The 26,269-nt window shown below is 40.1% G+C and overlaps 1 protein-coding gene across 2 annotated transcripts in view; it reads right to left on the reverse strand.

Annotated features, from left to right (window-relative positions):
- Positions 1–426: 426 nt before the first annotated feature.
- The window catches only part of DAW1 (dynein assembly factor with WD repeats 1), a 31,357-nt gene continuing 5,514 nt past the window's right edge, over positions 427–26,269 (reverse strand). The window contains exons 3-13 of one of the 2 annotated variants that reach the window (XM_060151249.1): positions 24,742–24,886; positions 23,324–23,382; positions 20,884–21,006; positions 20,158–20,257; positions 16,238–16,345; positions 14,606–14,712; positions 13,594–13,696; positions 12,680–12,794; positions 5,234–5,310; positions 2,994–3,156; positions 427–806 (exon numbers count right to left, since the gene is read on the reverse strand). In XM_060151249.1, coding sequence (XP_060007232.1) covers positions 772–806; positions 2,994–3,156; positions 5,234–5,310; positions 12,680–12,794; positions 13,594–13,696; positions 14,606–14,712; positions 16,238–16,345; positions 20,158–20,257; positions 20,884–21,006; positions 23,324–23,382; positions 24,742–24,886 — 1,135 coding nt within the window. In that variant the 3' untranslated portion in view covers positions 427–771. Of the gene's footprint in view, positions 807–2,666; positions 3,157–5,233; positions 5,311–12,679; positions 12,795–13,593; positions 13,697–14,605; positions 14,713–16,237; positions 16,346–20,157; positions 20,258–20,883; positions 21,007–23,323; positions 23,383–24,741; positions 24,887–26,269 lie in introns of those variants that run through there. The other variant, XM_060151248.1, reaches the window with a different exon arrangement.

A 26,269-nucleotide genomic window follows, 5' to 3' on the forward strand; every position in this document is an offset into this window, starting at 1 on the left:
GTCTGCCACACACAAAATGGAATACTACTCAGCCATAAAAAAGAAAAAAATCTTGTCATTTGCCACCACATGGATGAGGCTTGAGGGCATTAGACTAAAATTAAATGTCAGACAGAGAAAGATACATGCCATGTGATCTCACTTATATATGGGATCTAAACCAACGAACAAACAGAAAACACTGAACTCATATGGAGAACAGAGGCACAACGGGTGAAGGGGGTCAAAAGGTATAAAATTCCAGTTATAAAATAATTAAGTTTGTAATGCACAGCATGGTGACTATAGTTAATAAAACTGTACTGCATATTTGAAAGCCGCTGAAAGAGTAGATGTTAAAAGTTCTCGTCACAAGGAAGAAAACATACATTGTAAACATAGATATGCACAAAAAATTCACAAAAATTCACAAAACATTTTCTCCAAAAACTTTATTCAACAGAAATTATAATAATAGGCTTCAAAGTAGAATCTAGGAGACACGTTGTTACATTACTCTTGTTTCATTTATCAGTATCGTGATGCTATCAAGAAAGAAAACTGAAATAACCAGTGACATTTGCCACACAGTATGCTTGTTCCTGTCATCTCTACCAAATAATATCAAGTAATGATATAAGTCCATCAGCTTTAATGGTCGTATCTGTGAAGCTAACGACAGTGTATGAAAGGTTGACTTGTGGACAAAGAGAAAACGTGAACTATCACAACAGCTTGCTGTCTGGCTGTGATGCCAAGCGGCAAGTTTCCTCATGGGCTGGCTTTCTTCAATCAGCGCCATATCCTACAGGTATTATCCTTGCTACCTAATAAAGCAAATTTCACAAAGTTAGTTTTCTTTATTTTACTCACTTAACTCTCTGTTTTTACAGGTTGACATTTTCTGGGTCACTGTCGATGATCAGTATGTTTAATGTGCTAGAGCCTCGGTGCCCAGCTGCAGAGCCCCTCAGCAGCTCAGGCGTTTGGGGGTGGGAATCTTTTTTTTTTTTTTTTTTTTGCATTTTTCCATGTCAGTCATAAATTGGGCAAGTTCACATTCTACCTACGCACCCCCGCGAGATTCACGGCATCTGAGAATTGGAGAGGACCGGAGAATGCAGCCCCATCGGCCGTCCCTCTGCTTATCTCCCCACCCCACCTTCACACATGGCCACCAGGTGGAAATATGGTGACTTTGAACATCTCCAGGTTTGAGTGACTAGCTTATGAGGGGGCAGCCCATCCCACTTTGGAACGTCTCAAAATGTCAACAGATTTTTCTCATCGTCGGTCAGAATGTGAAATTTGCATCCTCCCGCCCGCCCCACGACTATGATCGACACTCTTCCAAAGCAGCCTTGATACAACTCCTCCCCCAGGGACGCCATTCACATTCTGTCTGTGGGAATGACGGCCCTGGTACGGAGCAGTGCTGGGCGCTGCTGCTTCTCTCAACCTCAGCAGCCAGGCAGGTACCATCGATAGAGGAAGTGTGAGGGCTGCACGGATCGGGAAAGCCTGTGAACACCGCACATTCCCCGCAAAGGCACCTAGTATTTTTAAATGCGTCATGACCACACCGGACAGTTTCTTTCCATTTAGTGACTCTAAACCCTCAGGCAGTCCACTAAAAAATGCATGTAATCACACCGGGGTCTGACAAGAAATAGGGCAGATCAGTTCAAACCCAGTGCTCTGCTGAAGGCCAGGCAGACGTGTCACCCCCATTCTCATAAGCGCTGGCATCTAGTGGGTCAGTATTTAGCATGTTGGTGCTTTGGGAAATACTAAATAAATCGATAATATCTTAAAAGAGCTCAGGCATTTGAAGGCCACCACTAAAACAAGGCACAATCAACACATATTCCTTCCCTAACTCTCAGGGTCTTCTGTGGTTGAGGGGAAGAGGTACTGCATAGCTGACCCGGCTTAACATGAACGGTGTAGACTAGGAAAGCCTGGCCCTCACCTCCTGTGCTTCCTGTCACAATCTCCCACCTCCTTCCTCATTGTGAGAAAGGATCCAACATTCTTTATTATGGCCTTGTCTTAGGAGTACCTACGTTTTAGTAACACTCGCTAACTGTAAGCCCAAAGGAAGTAATCTGCAATTTTAGAAATTATCCATAATTAGGTGGAAAGGGGTGGTATTTCAGGGCAAAGGGGAGATTATTCTCAGCACCTCTAAAGTTATATGATTAGGAAGCTACCTAATCAGCCAAAATATAAAGCCAACTTTGTATATGTGACATTTCACTTACTAGACTAGTTAAGCAATGTGAAAATCTTCTGGACACAGTGAGAATCACTAAGAGTTAGGCAGATTCGCTCCTCTGTGCCCTCTGAGGGCATCCCTACCCAACACCACTGTAGCATCCCACTCCCTGCCAAGGTTTCCTCCAGAGGCAGTGCACTAACGTAGTGCCATATTCTTGTCATTTTTTTCCCCTTTCCACAATCTAAATTAACCTGATCTCAATCCAGTTCTTATAAAATATCGCTAATATAATTTATTCACAATAAATCATTAATCATTGAAAAATTGCTCAATATGTGTTCTTTTCCCCCAATATTAATGTGTCACGAGGGGACATCCAAGGAGAAAACAATTTCACTCAAAGAACAAATCTCTAATGGGCTATAAATCCCACTGTGAAGAACTCAGGTCCTGACTTGTTTTAGTTACTAACATTTACTGCCGTCAACTGAGTATTGACTATCTGATGGACTGTGCCTGGGGAAATGTAGTAAACAGAAGAAGGCAGGCTACTGAATTCTTACTTCGCCTGGAGCAACTGAAACTGAGAATTCATAAAGCCTTACAGTCAGTGGCAGAGCTCACTCCTGTGGTTCTGCAATGCAACTAAAATGAAATAAAGGACATAAAAGGCACCAAGATGAGCTAGGAACCCTGGTGGGGATGGGGGTGTCTCCTTTTGGTATCCAGCTTCGTAACTCTAACAGCCAATTTGAAAGGAAAACTAAGTCGATGGTGTTTATTTCTCCCCTACCTGTAATGATTATGTCACCTTTATAGTTGAAAGCACATGAAAAGATTTCATCTGTGTGTCCCTCAAGAACCTGGAAGCACTGACCCGTCTGAACATCCCAGATTCTAGCTGTTTTGTCAGAGCTGCCAGTGAGAAGACGGTTCCCTTGGGGGTTGAAAGAAATCTATAAGCAAGAAAGAAGAAAAGTGACCACAGGTTTGTGTAATTTGATTCCCACTATATTTTTAATCAGCAGAAAGGGGACATTACTAAGTACCTGTCACCTTCTCAGCCTGGTATTTATTCTTACATAGAACAGTTCCTTCAGGATGGGAAAAATATTGCAGGGACTAATACATGAAAATTAAAATCTAGACAGTAAAGTTTGATTGCCCACCCGTCACACACGGTTCTAAGGATAAAAACCAAAGCTCTGTCATACTTTGAGTGTTCCCCACCCAGCTTCTTTCCAAAGGCTCCTGATGCCAATCTCCCCACGCAAACCAAGAGGCAGAGCCCTGGTGTGGTCATACCCACACCTCGATGTCACCGCTGCAAACCAACTTTCTGTCATCACAAGCATAGGGATCGTCCCTCAATCTGTGGTACAGAATGTCAGGGCCACTAAGGGAGGACTTTCTGTCTGCTGCTACTTAAAGCACAGAACTTTCCATCAATGTGTCCTGAGAGCCCCTACATGCTAGGCATCGTCACATGGTATCTGAGCAGCAGAGAAAAGTGTTAGTCCTTGGTTCCTCTGGACATCATGCTTATAACCTTTTCTAAAGCATCAGAAGATGACAATTTGGGCCACTTCCTCTGTAACTGAAGGGTTGATGAGGGCAAGTCCCAAGGCCATGGCTTTTTTCATCACAGTGTCACTAGGGCCTAGCATAATGCCTAGCACAGTGGGAGCTTTCAAAAAGTATTTGCTGGGCTTCCCTGGTGGCTCAGTGGTTGAGAGTCCGCCTGCCGATGCAGGGGACACGGGTTCGTGCCCTGGTCCGGGAAGATCCCATGTGCCGCAGAGCAGCTGGGCCCTTGAGCCATGGCCGCTGAGACTGCGCGTCCGGAGCCTGTGGTCCGCAACGGGAGAGGCCACAACAGTGAGAGGCCCACATACCGCAAAAAAAAAAAAAAAAAAAAAAAAAGTATTTGCTAAGTGAATGAACGAATGAATGAATGAATACCTTAGCTTGGCACCCCATAGAAATGCCATCACTGGATGGCAATTCAGTAGGTAATATATACTTAGCAAGCATAAAATGCAGTAATATAGTTTGAGAACCCTATTCACACACACACACACACACACACACACACACAAACGTGCGCTTATTGAGTGTGACACACCAGACTCTCAGCAACATGGCCTGGGCTCCCTCTGTGGCCTGTCTCCCACGGTCACACATCCCATCCCTCTTCCTGCCAGTCCCCAAGGCCTCCCAGCCTGTGAAGAAGATGTGTCCTGCACAGTCTCAGAGACCAACCCTGATGGGCAAGGGGGCAGTGGCCACCAGCAGCAGGTGCAAAGGCAGGAGATGGGGAGACAGCACAGCAGTGGGCGGCCCCGGGCTCCAGCAGGAGCCTGCAGAGACTTGAAACCATCAAGCTGATAGTTTACAAGGAACGAGAAATCGATCTCAGGTATGAGACCAAAGAATTGGGCCAAACTAGGGGGTGAGAGTCACCAGTCCCAGCCTTCAATACAATATTCTGAGGACACATCTAACCTCAGGTCCCTGATTGGATGGCCCTGCTCTGTGCATAAGCTTTTGGGAGGAGCTGATATAAAATCCTAAACTACAGCTTTCAAGTTTCAAAATAGGTCATTTTTAACTTCGTTAAGTGTTAAATATTTCCAGGAAATACTTCCTCAATTGCATCTAATCTACAGGACACTTGATATTTGCTGTGCAGCGTGTCTTTTGCGTAATATAAACTTGTGTGTTTACTAGAACCAGGAAAAATACTTTATTAGCTTCTTAATAGCTTTAATAAGTATTTTTAGCTAACAGAATCTTTTGCTCATGGCTGAGGAGAATGCTGTTTTATACTTTGTAAAAGGTTTTAGAAATCATTTATTATGCTGAGTTTCAGGACACTTTTAAAAATAAAGTCTTTAGGTAACTGATTTCTAGAAAATGTGAGATAACTGGCCAAACTTTGGTACCATCAGTGCCAATAGACCTATTTATACTAAGCCAGCTGCCTATTTTTTTGAAAATAAATAAATTGCTCCAAATGAGAAAGCAACTCACCTTTGAAATTTCACCTACATGGCCTTCCAATTTGGTAATGCATTTTCTCGTGGCTGCACTGAAAACTCTTGCTGTTCCTTTTTGAGAGGAGTTGAGATATATATAAATTCATCTGAAACACAGAACTTTGACCACATGCCCTGAATTATCTAAATATCTATCCCTCTGACACACACACTCTGTGCTAAGTTTGTCTTCTTGCCTGCGGTGAGAACCAGCCACTTAATACTTAAAATGCAAGCTGGTTCCACTGCAGGAGAAGAGAGTGAAAAGGAGTCTCTCTAGCCCCAAGCTTATTAGAAGAGATACTGGGTTCCAAGGTAGATGGGAATGGGGAGACAGGAATCCAAAAAGAATAAAGTTTTTAAGAGAAAAAAGGGGAATTAAAACAAGTTCTGAGAGGCTGAGGATGAAATAAACAGCAAGACTAACATCATACACCAAATATGAGTCTAGGGTTGCAGAAGATCGAGAGGCCTTCCTGAGAAGGAACAGCGTTCACTACTCAATGAATGAAGAACAGGCACTAAGAAACCCCTTTCAACAGAAAAGGCTAAGAAAATGGTTTGTTCCCTATCGGGTCCCCAATGCCCAGAAGTGCCAAACTCATAGTAAACACAATAAATAGATGTAGGATGGATGGATGGATGGAGGGTAGATGGATGGGTGGATGGATGGATACATGAAGTACAATAGTAGATACATTTCCTCAGAATTAAGGAATAGAGGAGTTGGGGCTTCCCTGATGGCACAGTGGTTGAGAATCTGCCTGCCAATGCAGGGGACACAGGTTCAATCCCTGGTCCGGGAAGATTCCACATGCTGCGGAGCAACTAAGCCCATGAGCACAACTACTGAGCCTGTGCTCTACAGCCCGTGAGCCACAACTACTGAGCCCGCGTGCCACAACTACTGAGGCCTGTGCGCCTAGAGCCCGTGCTCCACAATAAGAGAAGCCACCACAATGAGAAGCCTGTGCACTGCAACAGAGAGTAGCCCCTGCTCGCCGCAACTAGGGAAAGCCCACACAGCAACGAAGACCCAACGCAGCCAAAAATAAATAAATAAATAAATGTATTTTAAAACAAAAAAACAGGAATAGAGGAGTTAAATAAGCATAGAAGGAGAAAAACAGAAGTAGTAAAATTGCTGTCAGAAAAAAAATTAAAATTTATCTGCCCAGGTGAAGGATGCTGTCTCACCACAAATTATAGATTACATCAAGGTAAAATTAGCAAGGATAGGGAATTGTCAGACAAAAACTGTAGACAAAACAAAAATTGTAGACAAAACTGCTATGTTAGAATTAATATGATTAAAATATAAAACTTGCAACTTGGCTGGACATTTCAAAAGCCTTAAAGAAAAGTGATCCAACTGTTTTAAGAGTTTGTTAATAAGAGAGATTGGTTCAAGATAGCGGAGTAGAAGGACGTGTGCTCACTTCCTCTTGCAAGGGCACCGGAATCACAACTAACTGCTGAACTATCATCAAGAGGAAGACACTGAAACTCACCAAAAAAGACACCCGACATCCAAAGACAAAGTAGAAGCTGCAATGAGATGGTAAGAGGGGCGCAATTCCAATAAAATCAAATCCCATAACTGCTGGGAGGGTGACTCACAAACTGGAGAACAATTATACAACAGAAGTCCACCCACTATAGTGATGATTCTGAGCCCCACATCAGGCTTCCCAAGCTGCGGGTCTGACAACAGGAGGAGGAATTCCCAGAGAATCAGACTTTGAAGGTTAGCAGAATTTGATTACAGAACTTCGACAGGACTGGGGGAAACAGAGACTCCACTCTTGGAGGGCACACACAAAGTAGTGTGTGCATGAGGACCTGGGAGAAGGAGCAGTGACCCCATAGGAGACTGAACCAGACCTACCTGCTAGTGTTGGAGGGTCTCCTGCAGAAGCGTGGGGTGGCTGTGGCTCACTGCAGGGACAAGGACACTGGCAGAAGAAGTTCTGGGAAGTGCTCCTTGGCATGAGCCCTCCCAGAGTCCGCCATTAGCCCCAACCAAGAGCCTGGTAGTCTCCAGCATCGGGTCGCCTCATGCCCAACAACCAAGAGGGAGGGAACCCAGCCCCACCCATGAGCAGACAAGTGGATTAAAGTTTTACTGAGCTCTGCCCACCAGAGCAACAGTCAGCTCTACCCACCACCAGTCCCTCCCATCAGGAAACTTGCACAAGCTTCTTAGACAGCCTCATCCACCAGAGGGCACACAGCAGAAGTAAGAACTACAATCCTGCAGCCTGTGGAACAAAAACCACATTCACAGAAAGATAGACAAAATGAAAAGGCAGAGGACTATGTACCAGATGAACGAACAAGATAAAACCCCAGAAAAACAACTAAATGAAGTGGAGACAGGCAACCTTCTGAAAAAGAATTGAGAAGAATGATAGTGAAGATGATCCAGGACCTCAGGAAAAGAAAGGAGGCAAAGATCGAGAAGATGCAAGAAATGTTTAACAAAGATCTAGAAGAATTAAAGAACAAACAAGCAGAGATGAACAATACAATAACTGAAATGAAAAATATACTAGAAGGAATCAATAGCAGAATAACGGAGGCAGAAGAACAGATAAGTGACCTGGAAGACAGAATGCAGGAATTCATAGCCACGGAACAGAATAATAAAGAAAAAAGAATGAAAAGAAACGAAGACAGCCTAAGCGACCTCTGGGACAACATTAAATGCAACAACATTCACATTACAGGGGTCCCAGAAGGAGAAGAGAGAGAGAAGGACCCGAGAAAATATTTGAAGAGATTATAATTGAAAACTTCCTTAACATGGGAAAGGAAAGAGTCACCCAAGTCCAGGAAGCACAGAGAGTCCCAGGCAGGATAAACCCAAGGAGAAACATGCCGAGACACAGTAATCAAACTGACAAAAATTAAAGGCAAAGAAAAATTATTAAAAGCAACAAGGGAAAAATGACAAATAACATACATAGGAAAACATAGGAAGAACACTCTTTGACAGAAATCACAGCAAGATCTTTTTTGACCCACCTTCTAGAGTAATGGAAATAAAAACAAAAATAAACAAATGGGACCTAATGAAACTTCAAAGCTTTTGCACAGCAAAGGAAACTCTATAAACAAGATGAAAAGAAAACCCTCAGAATGGGAGAAAATATTTGCAAACGAATCAAGGGACAAAGGATTAATCTCCAAAACATATAAACAGCACATACAGCTCAATATTACAAAAAAACAAACAATCCAATCAAAACATGGGCAGAAGACCTAAATAGACATTTCTCCAAAGAAGATATACAGATTGCCAACAAACACATGAAAGGATGCTCAACATCAGTAATTATTAGAGAAATGCAAATCAAAACTACAATGAGGCATCACCTCACACCATTTAAAATGGGCATCATCCGAAATCTACAAACAACAAATGCTGGAGAGGGTGTGGAGAAAAGGGAACCCTCTTGCACTGTTGGTGGGAATGTAAATTGATACAGCCACTATGGAGGACAGTATGGAGGTTCCTTAAAAAACTAAAAATAGAATTACCATAGGACCCAGCAATCCCACTACTGGGCATATACCCAGAGAAAGGCATAATTCAAAAAGACACATGCACCCCAATGGTCACTGCAGCACTATTTACAATAGCCAGGTCATGGAAGCAACCCAAATGCCCATCGACAGATGAATGGATAAAGAAGATGTAGTACATATATACAATGGAATATTACTCAGCCATAAAAAGGAATGAAATATGGGTCATTTGTAGAGACACGGGAGGACTTAGAGACTGTCATACAGAGTGAAGTAAGTCAGAAAGAGAAAAACAAATATCGTATATTAACGCATATATGTGGAATCTAGACAAATAGTACAGATCAACTGGTTTGCAGGGCAGAAATAGAGACACAGACGTAGAGAACAAACGTATGGACACTAAGGGGGGAGAGTGGGGTTGGTGGGGAGGTGGTGGTGGGATGAACTGGGAGATTGGGATTGTCCTATGTACACTAATATGTATAAAATAGATAACTAATAAAAAAATAAAATCTTTAAAAAATTTTTTTAAATAGAGAAAAAATTTTTTAAAAGAATTTGTTAATAAGACAAAGAGATCCAGTATAGATTAGTACATTACATTTTACAAAAGCATTTTTAAACTTCAGAAAACATAAAAATAATATAGCCTGAAATTGTAGTTTTTTATAAGATAGAAATATGAATAAGACACCAAAAATTTCAGCCTTGAGAGTAATTCCAGTGAAAATGAAAAAGGTGATAAATATAAAAAAACAGATTGTAGCTGCACAGGCAACTAACTCTGTTGAATGAGATCTAATTTTAAGAAGGGAATGAGGAGCAAAGACCAGAGATAAATAAAAAAAAAAAATTGCTCTAAACATCAAGACTTAGGAGGGACAGAAGGAGAAAAGGTTTACAAAACAAAGAAAAGAAAAAGAGTTTTTTGGAAGTAATGTGTTACCGAACAAGGAAAGAATCACTGCTAGGGAAAATAACAGATGATAGAAAGGACAAAACTAAAAGAATCAAGCTTATATATCATTCTCATCCATCCGTCAGCATCCTGATTCCTTGTCCCTGCTTGTTTCTTCCCTCATAGCACTGACCAACTCCTGGCATTCTATATAATCTAATATTCTATATAAAACACATGCACAGTATCATTTATTGTCCCCCTGTCTACAACTTAGCTCCAGGAGGAAAGAGATTCCCATCTCTTTTGTTCATTGATATATCCTATGCTCCTAAAACTATTCCTGGCACAAAGTAGGTACTCCATATATATTTAGTGAATAGATTTTTTGTATAAATGAGAATGATATTTAAAATGAAAAGGGCAGATTAATTATAGTTAAGGGATGATTTTTAAAAGGAAAGATCTGTGAGAAGATGAGAAAGTAAATAGTTTAAAAAATAAAATTCTCCAGATTCAGGGTGTTTATATTCCAGGATGTAAAAAGGACATGTATGTATGATTAAAGGACCATGTTTGAAAAGTCCTAGTGAGTAAGAGAATGAGCATGCAAATATAATTTTGAAAAGAGAGACAATAATAAAGACTGTAATTAAAATGAATCACTGGCAAAATTCTACAACTGATTATAACACAAAGTAACTACTTAAAAGTATGTTAGTCACCAGGAGCAAATATAGGCAAAGAACAAGTGAACAAATCATGCCTGGGAAAAGCATTCCATTTTTGCCAGAATCTCTTAAAGGGCTGTTAAGGAATTTACACAAGCACGATGTAAAGTCACATATGGTCATTAAGAGAATTAAACATATGTGTAGCATCATATGTGATTATCAGAGAGGTGACTTAGACAGAGTGGAGGCTTGCTCATGTTGTCAGGGAAATGACACAGTCATACAGCAGCATGACATGCATTCACAGGAGGTGACACAGACATAGTGTCATGTGTGGTTATCACAGAGATGATGTAGACATAGGCTGGCGTCAAGCATGGTCATGAGGGAGATGGCGCAAAGTCTAGGATCAAATGTGGTCATCAGAAAGATGATGAAGATAGAGTGTAGTATCGTATGTGTTCATCAGGGAGATGACCTAGACACAGCATAGTGTCTTACATTGTTGATGAGAAGATGACATGGACATAGTTTAGAATCAAGGAGATAGACATAGTGTCGCATGACACATGACCATTGATAAGATGATCCAGATGTAATGCAAGATCATACATGGTAGTCGGAATGTTGATGCAGACACAGTGTGCACTGTGTGAGGATATCAAAGAGATAATGCAGCCATAGTATAGCATGATGTGTGGTTCTCAAGAAGATGAAAAGACATAGTGTAACATTGTACAATAATACATCCCAGCAAGCAGATAATGGAGACATAGTGTATAGTCATCTGTGGACTACAGGGAGGTGGCACATACAGAGTGTAACAACATATGTGGTTATCAGCAGGTGACACGGATATATTGCAGCACCATACATGGCCATCATGGATATGAAACAAGCTATATCATCACACACAGTTGTCTAGGAGATAATGCAGAATAGGGAAGCACTCCACATGCTTGTGAAGGAAATGACATAGACATGGTATAGCATCACCTTTAGTTTTCAAGGAGATTACATGCACACAGACATTCATAATACGGGATTATCAGAGAAAAATCTTATTTTAAATATCATACATAGTTATCAAAGAGATAACGCACCTAGAGTCTGTCATACAGAGTGAAGTAAGTCAGAAAAAGAAAAGCAAATACCGTATGCTAACACATATATATGGAATCTAAAAAAAAAAAAAGGTTCTGAAGAGCCTAGGGGCAGGACAGGAATAAAGACACAGATGCAGAGAATGGACTTGAGGAGACGGGGAGGGGGAAGGGTAAGCTGGGACAAAGTGACAGAGTGGCATGGATATATATACACTATCAAATGTAAAATAGATAGCTAGTGGGAAGCAGCCGCATAGCACAGGGAGATCAGCTCGGTGCTTTGTGACCTCCTAGAGGGACGGGATAGGGAGGGTGGGAGGGAGATGCAAGAGGGAAGAGATATGGGGATATATGTATATGTATAGCTGATTCACTTTGTTATAAAGCAGAAACTAACACACCATTGTAAAGAAATTATACTCCAATAAAGATGTTAAAAAAAAAGAGATAATGCAGTCATAATATAGCATCACATGTGCCTGCCAAACAGACTTTGCATATATAGCACTGCATCATATGTGGTTGTAAAGGTGACAACACAGACATACTATGGCATCATATAGTGTCATCAGTGCGATAAACAATAGCATAACAACATACATATTTACTTTAAAGGGATGTAGATATAGCATAACTTCATTTGTTATTGTCAAGAAAATGATGCAAAGTATACAACTATACAGTGCTGTCAAGTAGACGATTAGACAGTGTGGCATCAGACCGCGGTTACCAATAAGATCAGACAGACATGGTGTAGAATCCTAAGTGACATTCAGGAAAGTGATGTATAGCTCATTATATATGTTCATCATGATGATTCACTGGACATGTTAGAGCAGCGCATGTTATAAAGGAGACAATGCAGATTTATCATAGAACCATCAGTGGCAGTCAAGCTGATGAGAACAACATAGTGTAGCATAATGCATGACCATTAGGGGGAGATGACCCAAGATACACCAATATATATAGTTATCAAGGAGATGAAGATCTAGTTTAACATCATATGTGGCTGTCAAGGAGGTGATGCAGACATTCTATAATATCACATGTGATTATCAAGAATATGATAGAGACCTAGTGTACTGACGTACATCATAGAGATGAGGCACATGTAGTTTCTATCATAGCTGGTCACCAGGGAGATGACCTACAGTGTAGAATCACACGTGTTTATCAAACAAAACATAAATCTCTCCATAAATTAAATGTACCGACAGATTACCTACCATCAGCCGAAGCCGTTGCAATAAGCTTTCCAGTGTAATCAAAACAGCTGTCTAGTATTTCATCACCATGGCCTGTCAATGTCGCCACACATTTTCCATCTGTAGCATCCCACAGCTGAAATTTTTTTTAAAAAAGAAGAAGATGACAAAGACTATGACTTCCTATCTAAAGTGCAAAGGTGGCCAGAAGTAGTCTTTACGACATGTTTATGGCTGGCTAAATTAACTGTGCCGAAATCATGTGTATAATTTTCACATGTTTGTTCATTTTACCTTGATTCGTGACCGGAGACCACAGCCAACCATCTAACAAGGCACACTTTGGACACAGAGAAGACCAAGGACAGACATTTAGAACAGGTAGACAAATCTGCCACTATATTAGGAAAAAAATCCCCAAGTGCATGCTTCTCTGATTGGAATGGAAGCATCCTCTTTTCATGCAAAGGGCATCAAATGGTAAAGAGCTTGATCTAAAACTACAATGCTAGAAAATGAAAAGCACATTAAGATTATAATACATTTGGTGTATAACTTATATATCTAATAATAATTCTAGAACATACGCTCTTAGCAACAGAAACGTAAAGGCAGGGAGGCATTGTGTTGAGACTTCGTGAAGTTCACTCTAATCGAAGTTTAATAAAGGAATAGAGGGGCATTAAACAAAAATAACGCGCCTTTTAAAATAATAAGATCTTTCAACACATTTAAATCAACTAAAACTATTTTACATCATAATTTCTTCAAACTTGGAGGATCAGAAACTTGAAATTTAAAAATTACCAATTGTTGATAAATTAATGTCTTAATTTTATAGCACCTTTAAAATTTGTTAATGTTGCAATGAATACCTGACACTGTATAAAGTACAGACATAAGAATTACAGAGCAAAGATATTTCTTGAGCTCACCATGCAGGTTCTGTCCATAGAGCCAGTTAATATCAGAGAGCAATCCCAGTTGAATAAGGCACTGCTGATCTCAGCACAATGCCCGATTAAGGTGTACACCTTCCTACAAAATGGAAATGGTTCAGACTGGCGAAAGATTCCTCAGTCAAGAATGTGTACAAAGAATGATCTCAAGCCATTGGTGTAAGAGTCTGAATTTTACTTTTCACAAAATAATATCTATGATGACCAATCAAAGATGGCTTAACTGTAGCTCCAAAAAGAGTCAACTAGGCTACTAATTTCATTTCAGCAAAAAATATACTTAAACTTTTAACAACCCAAGATAACAACATTACTTAAGACAACACTTCAGAAAGGCATGGATAAAAAATAATAAAGGTAATCTGAAGTTCTAGAACTATTTTTACACCAGATAGGTGGACCCCTTGGTTGTTCAGAAACTACCCATCAGTGGTCTGAGAACCCTTCCTTCCCTCTCATTTCTTGTTGCAACCATGTTGATCGGTACCCCTGATAATTGGTCCCTCTATCAAAACGCAGACAAGTCCAAGAGTGGAGTTTTCCAACGAAAGTAGGCTAACTTAGTTAACTTCTTAGCAACTAGAACCAAAAATAATTAGGAAGGAAGTTGAAGTTCTTGGACAAAATTAAATCTGGGTCATTAGCCATGATTTTATTTATTCATGATACCCATGCCTACCATAATGACAAGCCATTGAAATCTGATTACATAGTACATGGAATAAATAATAGCTGTGTAACCAGGCTATTGTTAACATTCTCCTTTTATGTTACTGTTTGGCATTATTTCCTCAGAATTCCAAGGAAGCATATATTTTTGGTGGATCAGAAAAATCATTAAAGAATGAATTAATTTGCTTTCAATGTGTCCCTATTCCTATGGAATCCAAGGTAAAGAATAGATTTAACATTAAGCTGATAAATAACAAAGACTATCTTCTTAATCTTCTGATGCAGGTTAAAAAAAATTCTTAAAAATCAAGAATACCTTCCAGTATCAGCATCCCACACTGTAACTGTATGATCGAAAGACCCCGTGATGATTCTGTTTCCTGAGGTGTTAAAGGACAAAGAGATGATTTCAGCTGAGTGTCCCTAGAAAAAGACCAGATATCATCATGCATACCTGTAGATGAAACGATTTCTACAAATGCATAACATAATAGTCTAAAAGAAAATGCTAAAAAAGGCAAAGCTCTATAGGGAGAAGAGAGATCAGTGGCTGGCTGGATAGGGAGAGACTGCAAACAAGCTGAAATACGTTTATGTGCTCAGAATTTTAACGTTCAGCTCCATTTAATTTTAATAAAGGACACGTGTAGAGCAGGACACGCACCTTCCAACGCTCTTAGGCATTTATCTGAAAGAAGAGGCAGTGAAGAAGCATGACCCACAGAAGTGATGAGTACGAAGATCAGGAAAAGTATACTTGCATGAATAAAACGAGGCTCTCTGATTTAAGAAAGAAAAACTCTTGGTGTTAGTTAAGAACACTGATTTTCCTCTTTTTTTCTAGTCCATTTTAACTTTTTCTAGAAGGAGAACTTCTAGAAAAAGTTCTCCTAGAAAGTGGATCCTATTTTTTAAACCCATTTATAATCTGAAAGAATAAAATAATGTGATTTCCCATCCAATTGTCCCCACTGATTGCCACAGAGCATCACACTTTTTTGCTTGGTAGTTTTCGCTGAGGCGGGAAGAAGTGGAGGGTAGCAGTCATAGGATGGTTCTGGACGGACATGTGGTGGCGACAGACAGGGGCCCCTGCCAAGACACACCATCAGCATCCACTCTGCGGGCAGTGCCCTTTGGCCTTGTCACTTCCTGCCCCTTGCCCCTTATACTTCAGACTTTGTAATACCAGAGGCTTCTAAGGCTGGAGGTTAGAAAAGAAGGGAGTTTCTTTAAGAAATCTTCTGGCAGGTTCCTCCACTTCTGCCTCTTCCCAAAGGCCCCAGCCTCCATCTCCTTTGCTTTTAGCCGGGTAGGTGACCATAGGTTTTAAGCAATAGTTGGTACGGCTTACAGACTGAAGTTAGTCAAAATAAAAAGCCCATCTGGGCTTCCCCAGCACATCCATTTAAGTCTTTGGGAATAGTCAGTAAACCAGCTGAAACACTCTTCTACTACAGTCTGAAAACCAATCGCTCAAAAACATCTTCTAACTTAGAGTTCATTTTGTAATAAATATACAAATAAAAACAAACACAAGGGACTTCCCTGGTGGTGCACTGGTTAAGAATCTGCCTGCCAATGCAGGGGACACGGGTTTGATCCCTGGTCTGGGAAGATCCCACATGCCGCGGAGCAACTAAGCCCGTGCGCCACAACTACAGAAGCCCGCGTGCCACAACTACTGAAGCCCGCGCGCCTAGAACCCGTGCTCTGCAACAAAAGAAGCCACTGCAATGAGAAGCCTGTGCACCGCAACGAAGAGTAGCCATCGCTCGCCACAACTAGAGAAAGCCCGCGCGCAGCAACGAAGACCCAACACAGCCAAAAATAAAAATTAATTAATTTATTTATTTATTAAAAAAAAACCCCACAAGTAAAAGGCATACCCAAAGGAATAGCTAATGAAAATGTAAAACTCTTGATGTTATTAACATTAGTAACATACTGTGAGAGTGAACACTTCCTCTCCATTCTGAATGTCCCACAGTTTGGCCGTTGTGTCCATACTTCCAGTAGCCACCAATGTGCTTTGAGGATTAAACGATAAACACACCTGAATTACATGAAACGAGAGAGATGTTAGAAAGATAGAGTTTTAAATTGTTAATTCTAATATAGAAAAGCTTGGAGATGTGACTCTCTCAGCAGATTCAGCCTAATTCTTTGTACAGATTATGCAGCAAAATACCAGATACGAGTAGCCATTTATCTGCAGGTGGATCCTGAAGCATTCTCCTCTTGAGAAGAGGCTGCTGTTCTCCCACATCACGCAGCTCAGGCTTGGAGAGGCACTGGCTCCCCTTAGTCACTTCCAGACCACAGAAGAACAAGAACAAAAGCAAAGCCCAGCTCCTTTGAGATTCATGCTATCTGGCTCCCATCTTTTTTTTTTTCGGCCACGACACGGGGCATGTGGGACCTTAGTTGCCCAACCAGGGATCACTCCCACGGCAACACCCTTACCTTGATGTCACCTTTTCTAGAAGATTCACTACCAATACACCAGTCTCTAGTTACAATTTCCCAATACTTCTACCTTCTCTCTTCCTTACCAAGCCTCCCCTCCAACCTCCCCAAAGGATACCTTCCATTTCATGTAAACCCCTCTCTTTTCTCCTGGCCCATTATCCCCCATTCAAATGACACCTGGAAGCATCACTCCTGCCAGCATCCTAAAACTCCAAGTCCCTGTCTTTTCACCTGCACTCTTCATATAACTCCTAAAAACTTGTATCAATCTGGGATTTTATCTCTCATTTGCCTGCCCTACCCTCAACCAAGGCAGTTGAAGAAAACAGTATAGCAGATACTAGTGATGTTCATTCATGTCTTCTGTCCTCAGCTGTGGCCTCAGTAGCTTTCCCTATTTTGTCTAACACGCCTCGGATTCAATATATTCTCCCATTCCCCATTTTTGCCTCCACTCCCATCCTCATTCCTCCTCAGCAGATAACCTGGCCTCCTAATACTTCCCTGAAAAAACTTACCTATCAGTTGAGAACTTCCTCCCCTGGGCCTCACTTTCCTTTCCTCCAGTCTCAGATTCAGAGGGATCACTTTGCCATTTTAAGACACTATGTTCCCTGTACACCTAGGAGAGATGAGTCCACCAACTTTTCCTTCCCTCTAGAAGGAGCTAGATCCTTTCCAGTGGCCTATAAGTATGCTTGAGCTCTTCCCACATGAAAACAAATCCTCCCTTGACTCAACATATCCATTTTTTAACTACCTTTATTTCCCCTTTACAACCAAATTCCTTGGAAAAATAGCCTACCATCACTCACTGCCCATCTTCCACTCTTCAACTCTACTGGAACTCAATGTGCAGTTGAGAGGCTTGTTGGTCTTGACCATCTCACTTAACATTCCTGAGGTTCTCGATATTTTCTTCCTTCTTGACTGCTTTGATAGTGCTCTGCTTTTCTTCTCTAACTTCTTGTCTCCTTTATTGTATCTTTTAAATTTTTCTCTTCTCCATCTTCCCAAGATCCCACCAGTTTTCTCCCTACAGTCTACCTTTCCCTTTGGGAAATTTCAATTGTTCGGTGGTTTCTACTGCCACCCAGATGCCGGTGACTCACACATCCACATCTTTTGCCCAGATCTCACTGCTCGGTTCGGCCCCAAAGAGCCAACTGCCAAATGGATGCCTCTGTTTGGCCATCACACAGGGAGACCTTAATCACTCTGTCTAAGACATGCAAATCACACAAAGAATCCTGCTTCTCTCTTATGTACAGACTTGGTGAATGGCGCTGCCAGCTGCCTGAGTCTGAAATCAGGGAACCACCCTAAACGCTTTGTTTGCTTCATGCCTCGTGTCTACTTGGTGACCCAGTCCTCCTCCTTCCACCCCTGACCGCTCTCACATTCGCCTCACCAGCCTCACAACAGAGCTTTGTCATCTTTGCTTGGGTGGCTACAAGATCCCCACTGGCCCATATTTCTGATATTATCCGCTGCCCATTTCTCCTTCACAATGGCAAAAGAATGACCTTCCCAAAATGCAAAGCTGACCATGCATGCCCCTTCCCAGCTGAAAAGTCTCAACAGCATGGCAATATCTCCAGGATGAAGTCCCCATTCCTTAGCATAGCATTTAAGACCCTTTAGAAATCTACAAGAAGGCCTCCCCTGCCTCCCTCACTTCAATCACGCAAAGGCTGGGATGTGGCTTTGCAGGGTTACAGGTGTGCCAGGCACTGGCACGTTTAGCCCAGACAGCTGGGCAGCACCAGAGATCCCCGCCAGTCACCTCCAACTGTGGGAGCGGCTCTTCCCAGCGTGTGCATCTCCGTATGAGCACCTTCTGTGCGCGGAAGGCTGGGAAGCGCTGCCCTGGATGCTCAGAGCCACTTGAGTTCTAAGCACAAACCACGATTACACACCTCCTCTGGGCGTTTGCTGCTGCAGCTCCCTCTGCCTGGAACGCACCTGCCACCTCTCTGCAGAGTCTTTCCTGAATACCAGTCCTGGCCACAGAGGCTTGGCCACTCCCTCTGTGCCCTCACTGAACTCCCCGCCAACTTCTGGCCCACCTACAACACATCTCTAAACTTATCCATGGACACCTCTACTCCCTCTACAAGACTGCAAAATCCCTGGGGGACCAAGAACTACATCCGATTCTGTTTGGTACCCCACACACATAGGCCAGGGCTTCACACAGTCAATGCTTAGTAAACATTCATTGGATTGATGTTGTTGACTACGAAAAATACGAAACGTCTTCCTAGGAACTATAAATAAAGAAACCTTTTCAAAATTCCAAGGGAGTATGAAAACATGGCCACACTAGGAGAATGAGGATTCTGTCTTTCTCATGACCCTGGACAAATTACTTAAGCTCTCTATACCTCAGCATCCTTAACTGTAAAATGGGGAAATATCTACCCCTTACGGCTGTTATGAGAAACAACTAAGCTAATATATGTAAAGGGCTTAGGACGGTGCTTCAGGCATGTTGAGTGCCACTAAAGGGTCAGTTACAATTTCTAACTGCAGTATCCCCAGTGTTTAGCAAAGTACCTTGAACATAGCGTGAGCTCTTGTTGGATGAACATACGATGAATTTGAAGGATGAATATAAATAAATTTTTATTCCTAAAATAAGTAGACTGTTTATTTTTAAAAGCTATCACTTGTTCTATAGGGTGCCAATTATCTCACTAATTGTTATAAGATGTAACACAGAATTGGCCAAGGACAAGGGCTTCCCAATAGTGAGAGCCATTTCGAGTATCAAACTATTTATGCAAATTTGAGTTCTAATTATATCCAGAAAACAATCAGCTTAGATATCTTACATGATATAAAAAAGTTATTTTAAAAGCTACTTTAAGAACTTTGTCAACCCTCATCACGTCAGTCCTCTAAAGACAAGTCAGTGAAAGAGGAAAAGTCAGGTTGGATATTGTGTTCATATACTTATCCCATTGTTTGCCTACTTAGTCAAAGCAGGATACGGGGCTTTTACAGCATCGGCAAGATATTAAGACTAGAGTAGTTTATAAATTATATCAATACCACCATACATGATACATAGAAACTGAAAATATCAGATAGGCTTTAAAATTAATTATAAAGGTACAGCCACTGCTTTTACAATGGAATTCTAAAAAGAAATAACAATGATGTGATGTGCCGGTGTAAGTTCATCAGTTGTAATATACGTACCACCCTGATGGGGATGCTGATGACGGAGCATGCCGCGGAGGGGGAAGGTGAGAAATCTTTGTACTTTTTACTCAATTTTCCTGTCAACCTAAAACTGCTCTAAAAAATAAGTTCTACTGAAAAAAGAGGAAAGTAAAACAAAACAAAAAGAATGACAACATAAAAATATAATAAAATAAATATACTCACTATTTCTGCTGTATGACCCCTAAAGGTATGGTAACAGTTTCCGGTTTCTACACTCCATAGTTTACAAGTCTTATCAAAGGATCCAGTGGCAATTTTGTCACTAAGATTTAAAAAGAATATATATGGAATTTGGAAGCAAATTCAACCACAGTATTTGATATACTGAATTAAGAGAAGAGATATTAATACATGGATCTCTATCTACTCAGAAGTTTATTTCACTTTTAAAATAATAACCTATCCAGTAAATCAACTATACTCCAATATAGAATAAAAATTTTTTAAAAATAAAATGAAACAACAAGCAATCTTATATCTACTTCAGTGAACTCTATAACAAAATAGAGTTCTAATTTTTGAATAGTATCAGTTTACATGTTCAGCCCAGTGCTATAAACATCAGCAGGAACTTGCTGTCAGAGAGCTCCCAAGGGCAGAGAGTCAGCCCTGCAAAAGCCTGAACCCTTACTCACCTCTTTACTACTGTGTGAACCTGGGAAGGGTATCTGAACTTTATATACGTTATATGAAACCAGCAATACCTATCCCAAAGCTCCTTTAAGCACTGAAGAAGGTATTTAAGAGGTTTTCAAAGCACATGTCAGGCACTCAATAACTTTTAGTTCTTTGTCTTCCTCTTTTCCTTCCCCAATAGATAGAGGGAGACATGAATAAAAGAATGAATGGATTAATAAGGAATAACTGAACAAGTGAATGTCTTTTTACCCATAAGGATTGTTGAATGCTACGGCATAAACCACATTCCTGTGACCCTCCAGGGTGTGAAGTTCCTCTCCAGAGGCAGTGTCCCAGAGTTTGCATGTCCGATCATAGCTTCCTGTGATAAAGCTAACACAAGCAATATAAATACACCACAAGGTGAAACTAGCAATGTGTTAATAAAGACCTCATTGCTTTTGCCTGCAAAATTATAACCCCATTTACCTTGCTTTTTACAATGGAAGTTGTGAAGGCAGAACAAACAAATTGGGAGCAATATCTAACCTTTGACCTGGAAACTTTCCAATTTTAACCCAAACCCAAAAAGGAGTTACTAGTTACTAAATAAAATAAAGAGTAATCCTTCCAATAATCATTCTTACAATATAAATAGTTATATCATTAAATAATGTTAATAATCAGTAACATTTTCTGAAACTCTAATATATCTCAACAAATAACATCATTCTTCCCGTTGGTCAGACCATAAAGTCTTAGCATCACCTTTGATGCCTCTCTTTCCCTCACATCCCACACACAATCTATCAGTAAATTCTATCAGCCCAGTCTCAGAATACATCCCTAGTACATCCCTTCTCACCAGCTCCATTGTCTCCATCTCTTGCCCAAACAAATAAAACCACCTTCTAATAGGGCTTGACTCACACATGTCCCTTACAAATCTATTTCCCTAACCAAAATTGGATTTATTTTGTTTAACCTTCCTCAGATGGCTTCCCAGTGATCTAGAGGAAAATTCAAACTTTGCTTGTGGTCCGCAAGGCCAGCAGTCCTGGCTACACCTGGGACCTCAACTTCTCCCGAGAGCACACCCTGATCAGCCATATTCCCCTTCCCACTAGTCTCTGAAGAACTGTATTGTTTCTTTCATACATGCTAGTTCTTCTACCCGCCTGGTTTACCACCATCATCCCTAGGCCCTGGAACATGACTGACACACTAAGTGTTCAATAAATATTTGTTTAATATTTAACAATCCTTTAACGTGACTATTCTACTATAGGAATCGTTAGTATCAATATACTGACCTCTAATAGCTTAAATTAAGAGTATCTTAGTTATTCCTTAAATACTCCATTAGGAAAAATATTTCCCAAGCACAGAACAAAAAGCACAAAATTGAAAAGCCAGTCTTAATGACAAGTGGTTATGATAAAAGGTGAAACAAATTCTGATCTGCACCCAACTAAACAGCAAGGCTGACAAGGCAGTATATCTGTGGTTCTCTTCTAGGCATTTTCCTCCTAGCTTCTTGGGGAATGTAAATTGGTATGGTCATTATGCAACAGAGGATGGTGGTTACCAAAAAAAAATAAAAATAGAACTACCATATGATCCAGCAATCTCATTTCTGGGTATATATCCAAAGGAAACAAAATCAGGATCTCATAGCGATACCTGCACTCCTATGTTCACTGCAGCATTGTTCACTATAGCCAAGATATGGAAATAACCTGAATATCTGTCAAAGGATGAATAGGTGAAGAAAATATGGTGCATATATATGTTTACAATGAAATATCATTCGGCCATGAGAAAGAAGGACATCCTGCCATTTGCTACTGCATGGATGAACCTGAAGGACATGATGCTAAGCGAAATAAGGCAGACACAGAAGGACAAATACCATATGATCTCACTTATATGTGCAATCTAAACAACAACAAAGTTGAACTCACAGAAGCAGAGAGCAGAACAGCAGTTACCAGGGACTGGGGAGGAGAAATGGGAAGACATTGGTCAAAGGGTACAAAGTTGCAGTTACACAGAATGAATAAGCCTAGAGATCTAACGTACAGGCATGATGACTACAGTTAATAATACTGTATTGAATGCCGGAAATATGCTGAAAGAATAGATGTCAGGTGCCCTCATCACACACACAAAAGATGGTAACTATGGAGATGTTAATTAACTTGACTGTAGTTATCATTTCACTATGTATATGTATATCAAATCATCCTGTTGTATTCCTTACATGTATACTGTTATTTTAAAACTTTTATCCCTTGATTATTAAAAATTAGAAATAAAGAACAGAAATAGACAGAGACTTACACATAGAAATAAAGAACCAGAGCACAGAGGATTTTAGGGCAGTGAAACTGCTCTGTGTGATCCCACAACAGTGGGTATATGTCATTATACATTTGCCAACCTGCAGAATGTACAAAACCAAGAGTCAACCCTAATGTAAACTATGAACTTTTCGTGATAATGATGTGTCGCTATCAATATCGGCTACAACTGTAACAGATGCAGGTCTTGGTGGGGGACGCTGATGGTGAGGGAAGCTGTGTGCAGGGGCACAAGGCAGACGCTTTATAGGAAACCTCTGTACCTTCTGCTCAGTTTTGCTGTGAACCTAAAACTGCTCTAAAAAATAAAGTCTAATAAACTGTTTTAAATAAACAGAGAACCTTACCATGAGCCTGATTTATTAAGTGCAACGTTAGTCAATGGCAGTATATGTGCTCTGAGAACCTTCAATGAAAGAAAACACCACTTATTTTAAACTCAAACAAAATTTTTCAGTTCATTCATTTTAACTGCAAACCAATGAAGACACTCAAATGTGTCTTAATTATACATAATAAATGGACAATATCAAATATCTGAACAAATGAGAAAACTACATTGGACCTTCTATTATTAAGACTACTAACACATTTGGTGGTTACAACTAATTACAGAAACATAATAGGATCTGTGTTTTCCATCAATTTACCTTTAGATAGATTATGGCTATAAAATACCAAATAGCACTAATTTATATTTTCTTTCACATATTGCACATGGTTTTGTATATATGCATAAACAGTGTGTATATAGAAAATAAACTAAATATGTTTCAAATACAGATTTACAATGTAGCATTACTTTTTGAATCTTAAAGCTCCTTCAGAGTCAGGATACGTTGTGTTATTTATCTTTCCATCCCTACATTGTCTAGCACATAGGGGACGCTTAATATTTATTGAATGAATATACTTAAATTGTATCGTCTGTTTATGGACAGAGTGATTGGCTAGACTGGGACGGTCCCAGTTATGTGTACTGCCAGAGTGTAACTATTAATAGTGTCCTCTTTCACTATCAAAAATGTTCCCTTTGGTGGATAAATTACAAGGTCATGCGTTATAGAGCTCATATTTGAAGTTAAATAGTGCCACCTACTGGACAAAGAACTATTACAAGAATAACCATCCTCTCGTGAATGGAACAGATGAATACAGATTGCCTGAATATTTTGCATCAGACAAAATAAGCTGAGTATTTAATAATAAGTCTACTTAAGTCATAACAAATAAAATCAGTGTAATATAAAGCAATGTAGAATAAATCATTAAATTTTGTTAAATAATAAAGAAAAAAATAAAAGCTGTTCTTGAATAAATGACATTTGTTTTAGTCACCAAACTACTACAGGAAAATAAGCATATTTTCATTGAATTAAATTATGCAATCCATGTCAATAAATAATTTGCTAAAATATAGTTTAGTTCACATGGAAGCAGAAAATTTGAAATATTGATCCACCATGAAACATGTCTTAATATTACTCTAACTGGAAAAAATTTTAATTATTCAATAACTTAGATTATCCTTTAGATTTATCATTATAAAGAAAAGTTAAAGTTACTAGTACAAATCTTTATTGAACCTGTTAAGAAGTAAATTTTTGAATTTCATTCATTCATTCAACGAACATTTATTAAGACTTAGCAAAAATGTGTGAGGAACTGAGGAAAAGAGAAAACACGATTTGTACTTTACCTCAGATTAATAGAACACCAATTAATTCATTGAAGTTCTACTTAGTATCTTTAAAACAGACATTACCTTAAAAAGATAGAATTTGTGGTTGCTGTACTGTCCGAGCTTATTTTGTAACCTCTGTATTAAAAGTTTGACCTGGTTTGCTCGTGAAGCTGTGATTAGAGGTTCTGCTTTCTGTATCTCTTGTACTAAGGCATTGACATCTGTACTGAAATTCACCAAGAATAAAAAAGTTATTTTTGTCTTTGTCAAAAATTGCATATACATTTATTACATAAAGGATTATATAGCTTTATGAAGCATAAGATTTATAAAATGTCAACAACACCATCATTTTTACCAAGAGATTTCTGGGGGAAAAAAAAACCACAGAAATCACTGAAGAGCACTGTGTCACAGATGACAGCTGCTTGGGTTCTCTCCAATGCCTTTCCATGAACTGAGATTTCTCCTGAGGAAGGTGTACAAAGATTCTCATTGCTTACCTAAGAACGCCAAGTGCATACTGCTTCTGAACAAGAGCTCTTTTTCTTTATTTTTTTCCTGTTTCTTTTAAATGAACATATATTAAATGTGCCCACTCCTACTATACTTTGCACCTTACATATGTTCTGTCATTTAATCCTATAACAACCCTCTAATTTAACGCGTTTTCACAACTATTTTAGTGATGAAGAAACTGAGGCTCAGAAAGGTTAGGTATGCAATATTTTTAGGGAAGGAGAAAGTACCTAACCAAAAACAAACATTCAAAGAATTACTATTATTGTTATTATTAGATTTCTTATGGGCTATAACATTATGTCCCTGAAAGAGAACTGGTGTGAAAAGTACAGGTTCAAGTTTTCCCCAGTATTCAAATAATCTACAGCAAGTATGGTAAATTTTGCTAGTCCAGAATAATATTAATTCAAGACAAATATTAATGTCTGTATACCACAAAACATCCCAAATAGGGTCATTTTGCAAAACATGTCAGAAATGCGTATCGAGAAAGGACTCGGGGCCCAGCTGCCGTGAAGGAGGTGGTAGTTGGCTGACAGCCTCCAGCTGCAGCTGAAGTGTCTGAGCCCACGGCTTGCTCTTACCCACAGCCCTTGGCCGCTGGCTAGGCAAGGGGGCCGCGCAAGAGCCTGGCCACTTCTGCCCCGTAAGGGGGTCCTCAAACCCGCAAGCTTTGTTCCGAGCTCCCCCACGGGCTGGAGAGACTCTTGTCAAACCTGCATCATCATCAAGGTTGATGTCTCCTCCTGCCCAGACGCGCCTCATCCTCTGATCTGTCCCAGGTGTCACTTCCCAGTAACCTTGTACCCACCTACTTCTGTTTCAGCATCTGCTTCCCAGAAATGTGAAATCTGATAAGCATCCTCCTTCTGTTCACAGATAAACACAGGCTGAGCTCCAGTTTTGTGCAAGGCACTGAGCTAGGAGACCATTCATTCAACTAACATTTATTACCTACCATAGGTTGAGTCCTGGGAGTGTCAGAGGTACGGTCCCAGCTCTCAAGAAACACAGTCTTTCAGAATAAAAGTGAATATTTGGAATGGAAATGAATCAGAGATGTTTCACAATGATGACTTTGAAAAAC

Source organism: Lagenorhynchus albirostris, chromosome 6 (genome assembly GCF_949774975.1).
Source record: "Lagenorhynchus albirostris chromosome 6, mLagAlb1.1, whole genome shotgun sequence".
In the NCBI taxonomy this organism is placed as follows: domain Eukaryota; kingdom Metazoa; phylum Chordata; class Mammalia; order Artiodactyla; family Delphinidae; genus Lagenorhynchus; species Lagenorhynchus albirostris.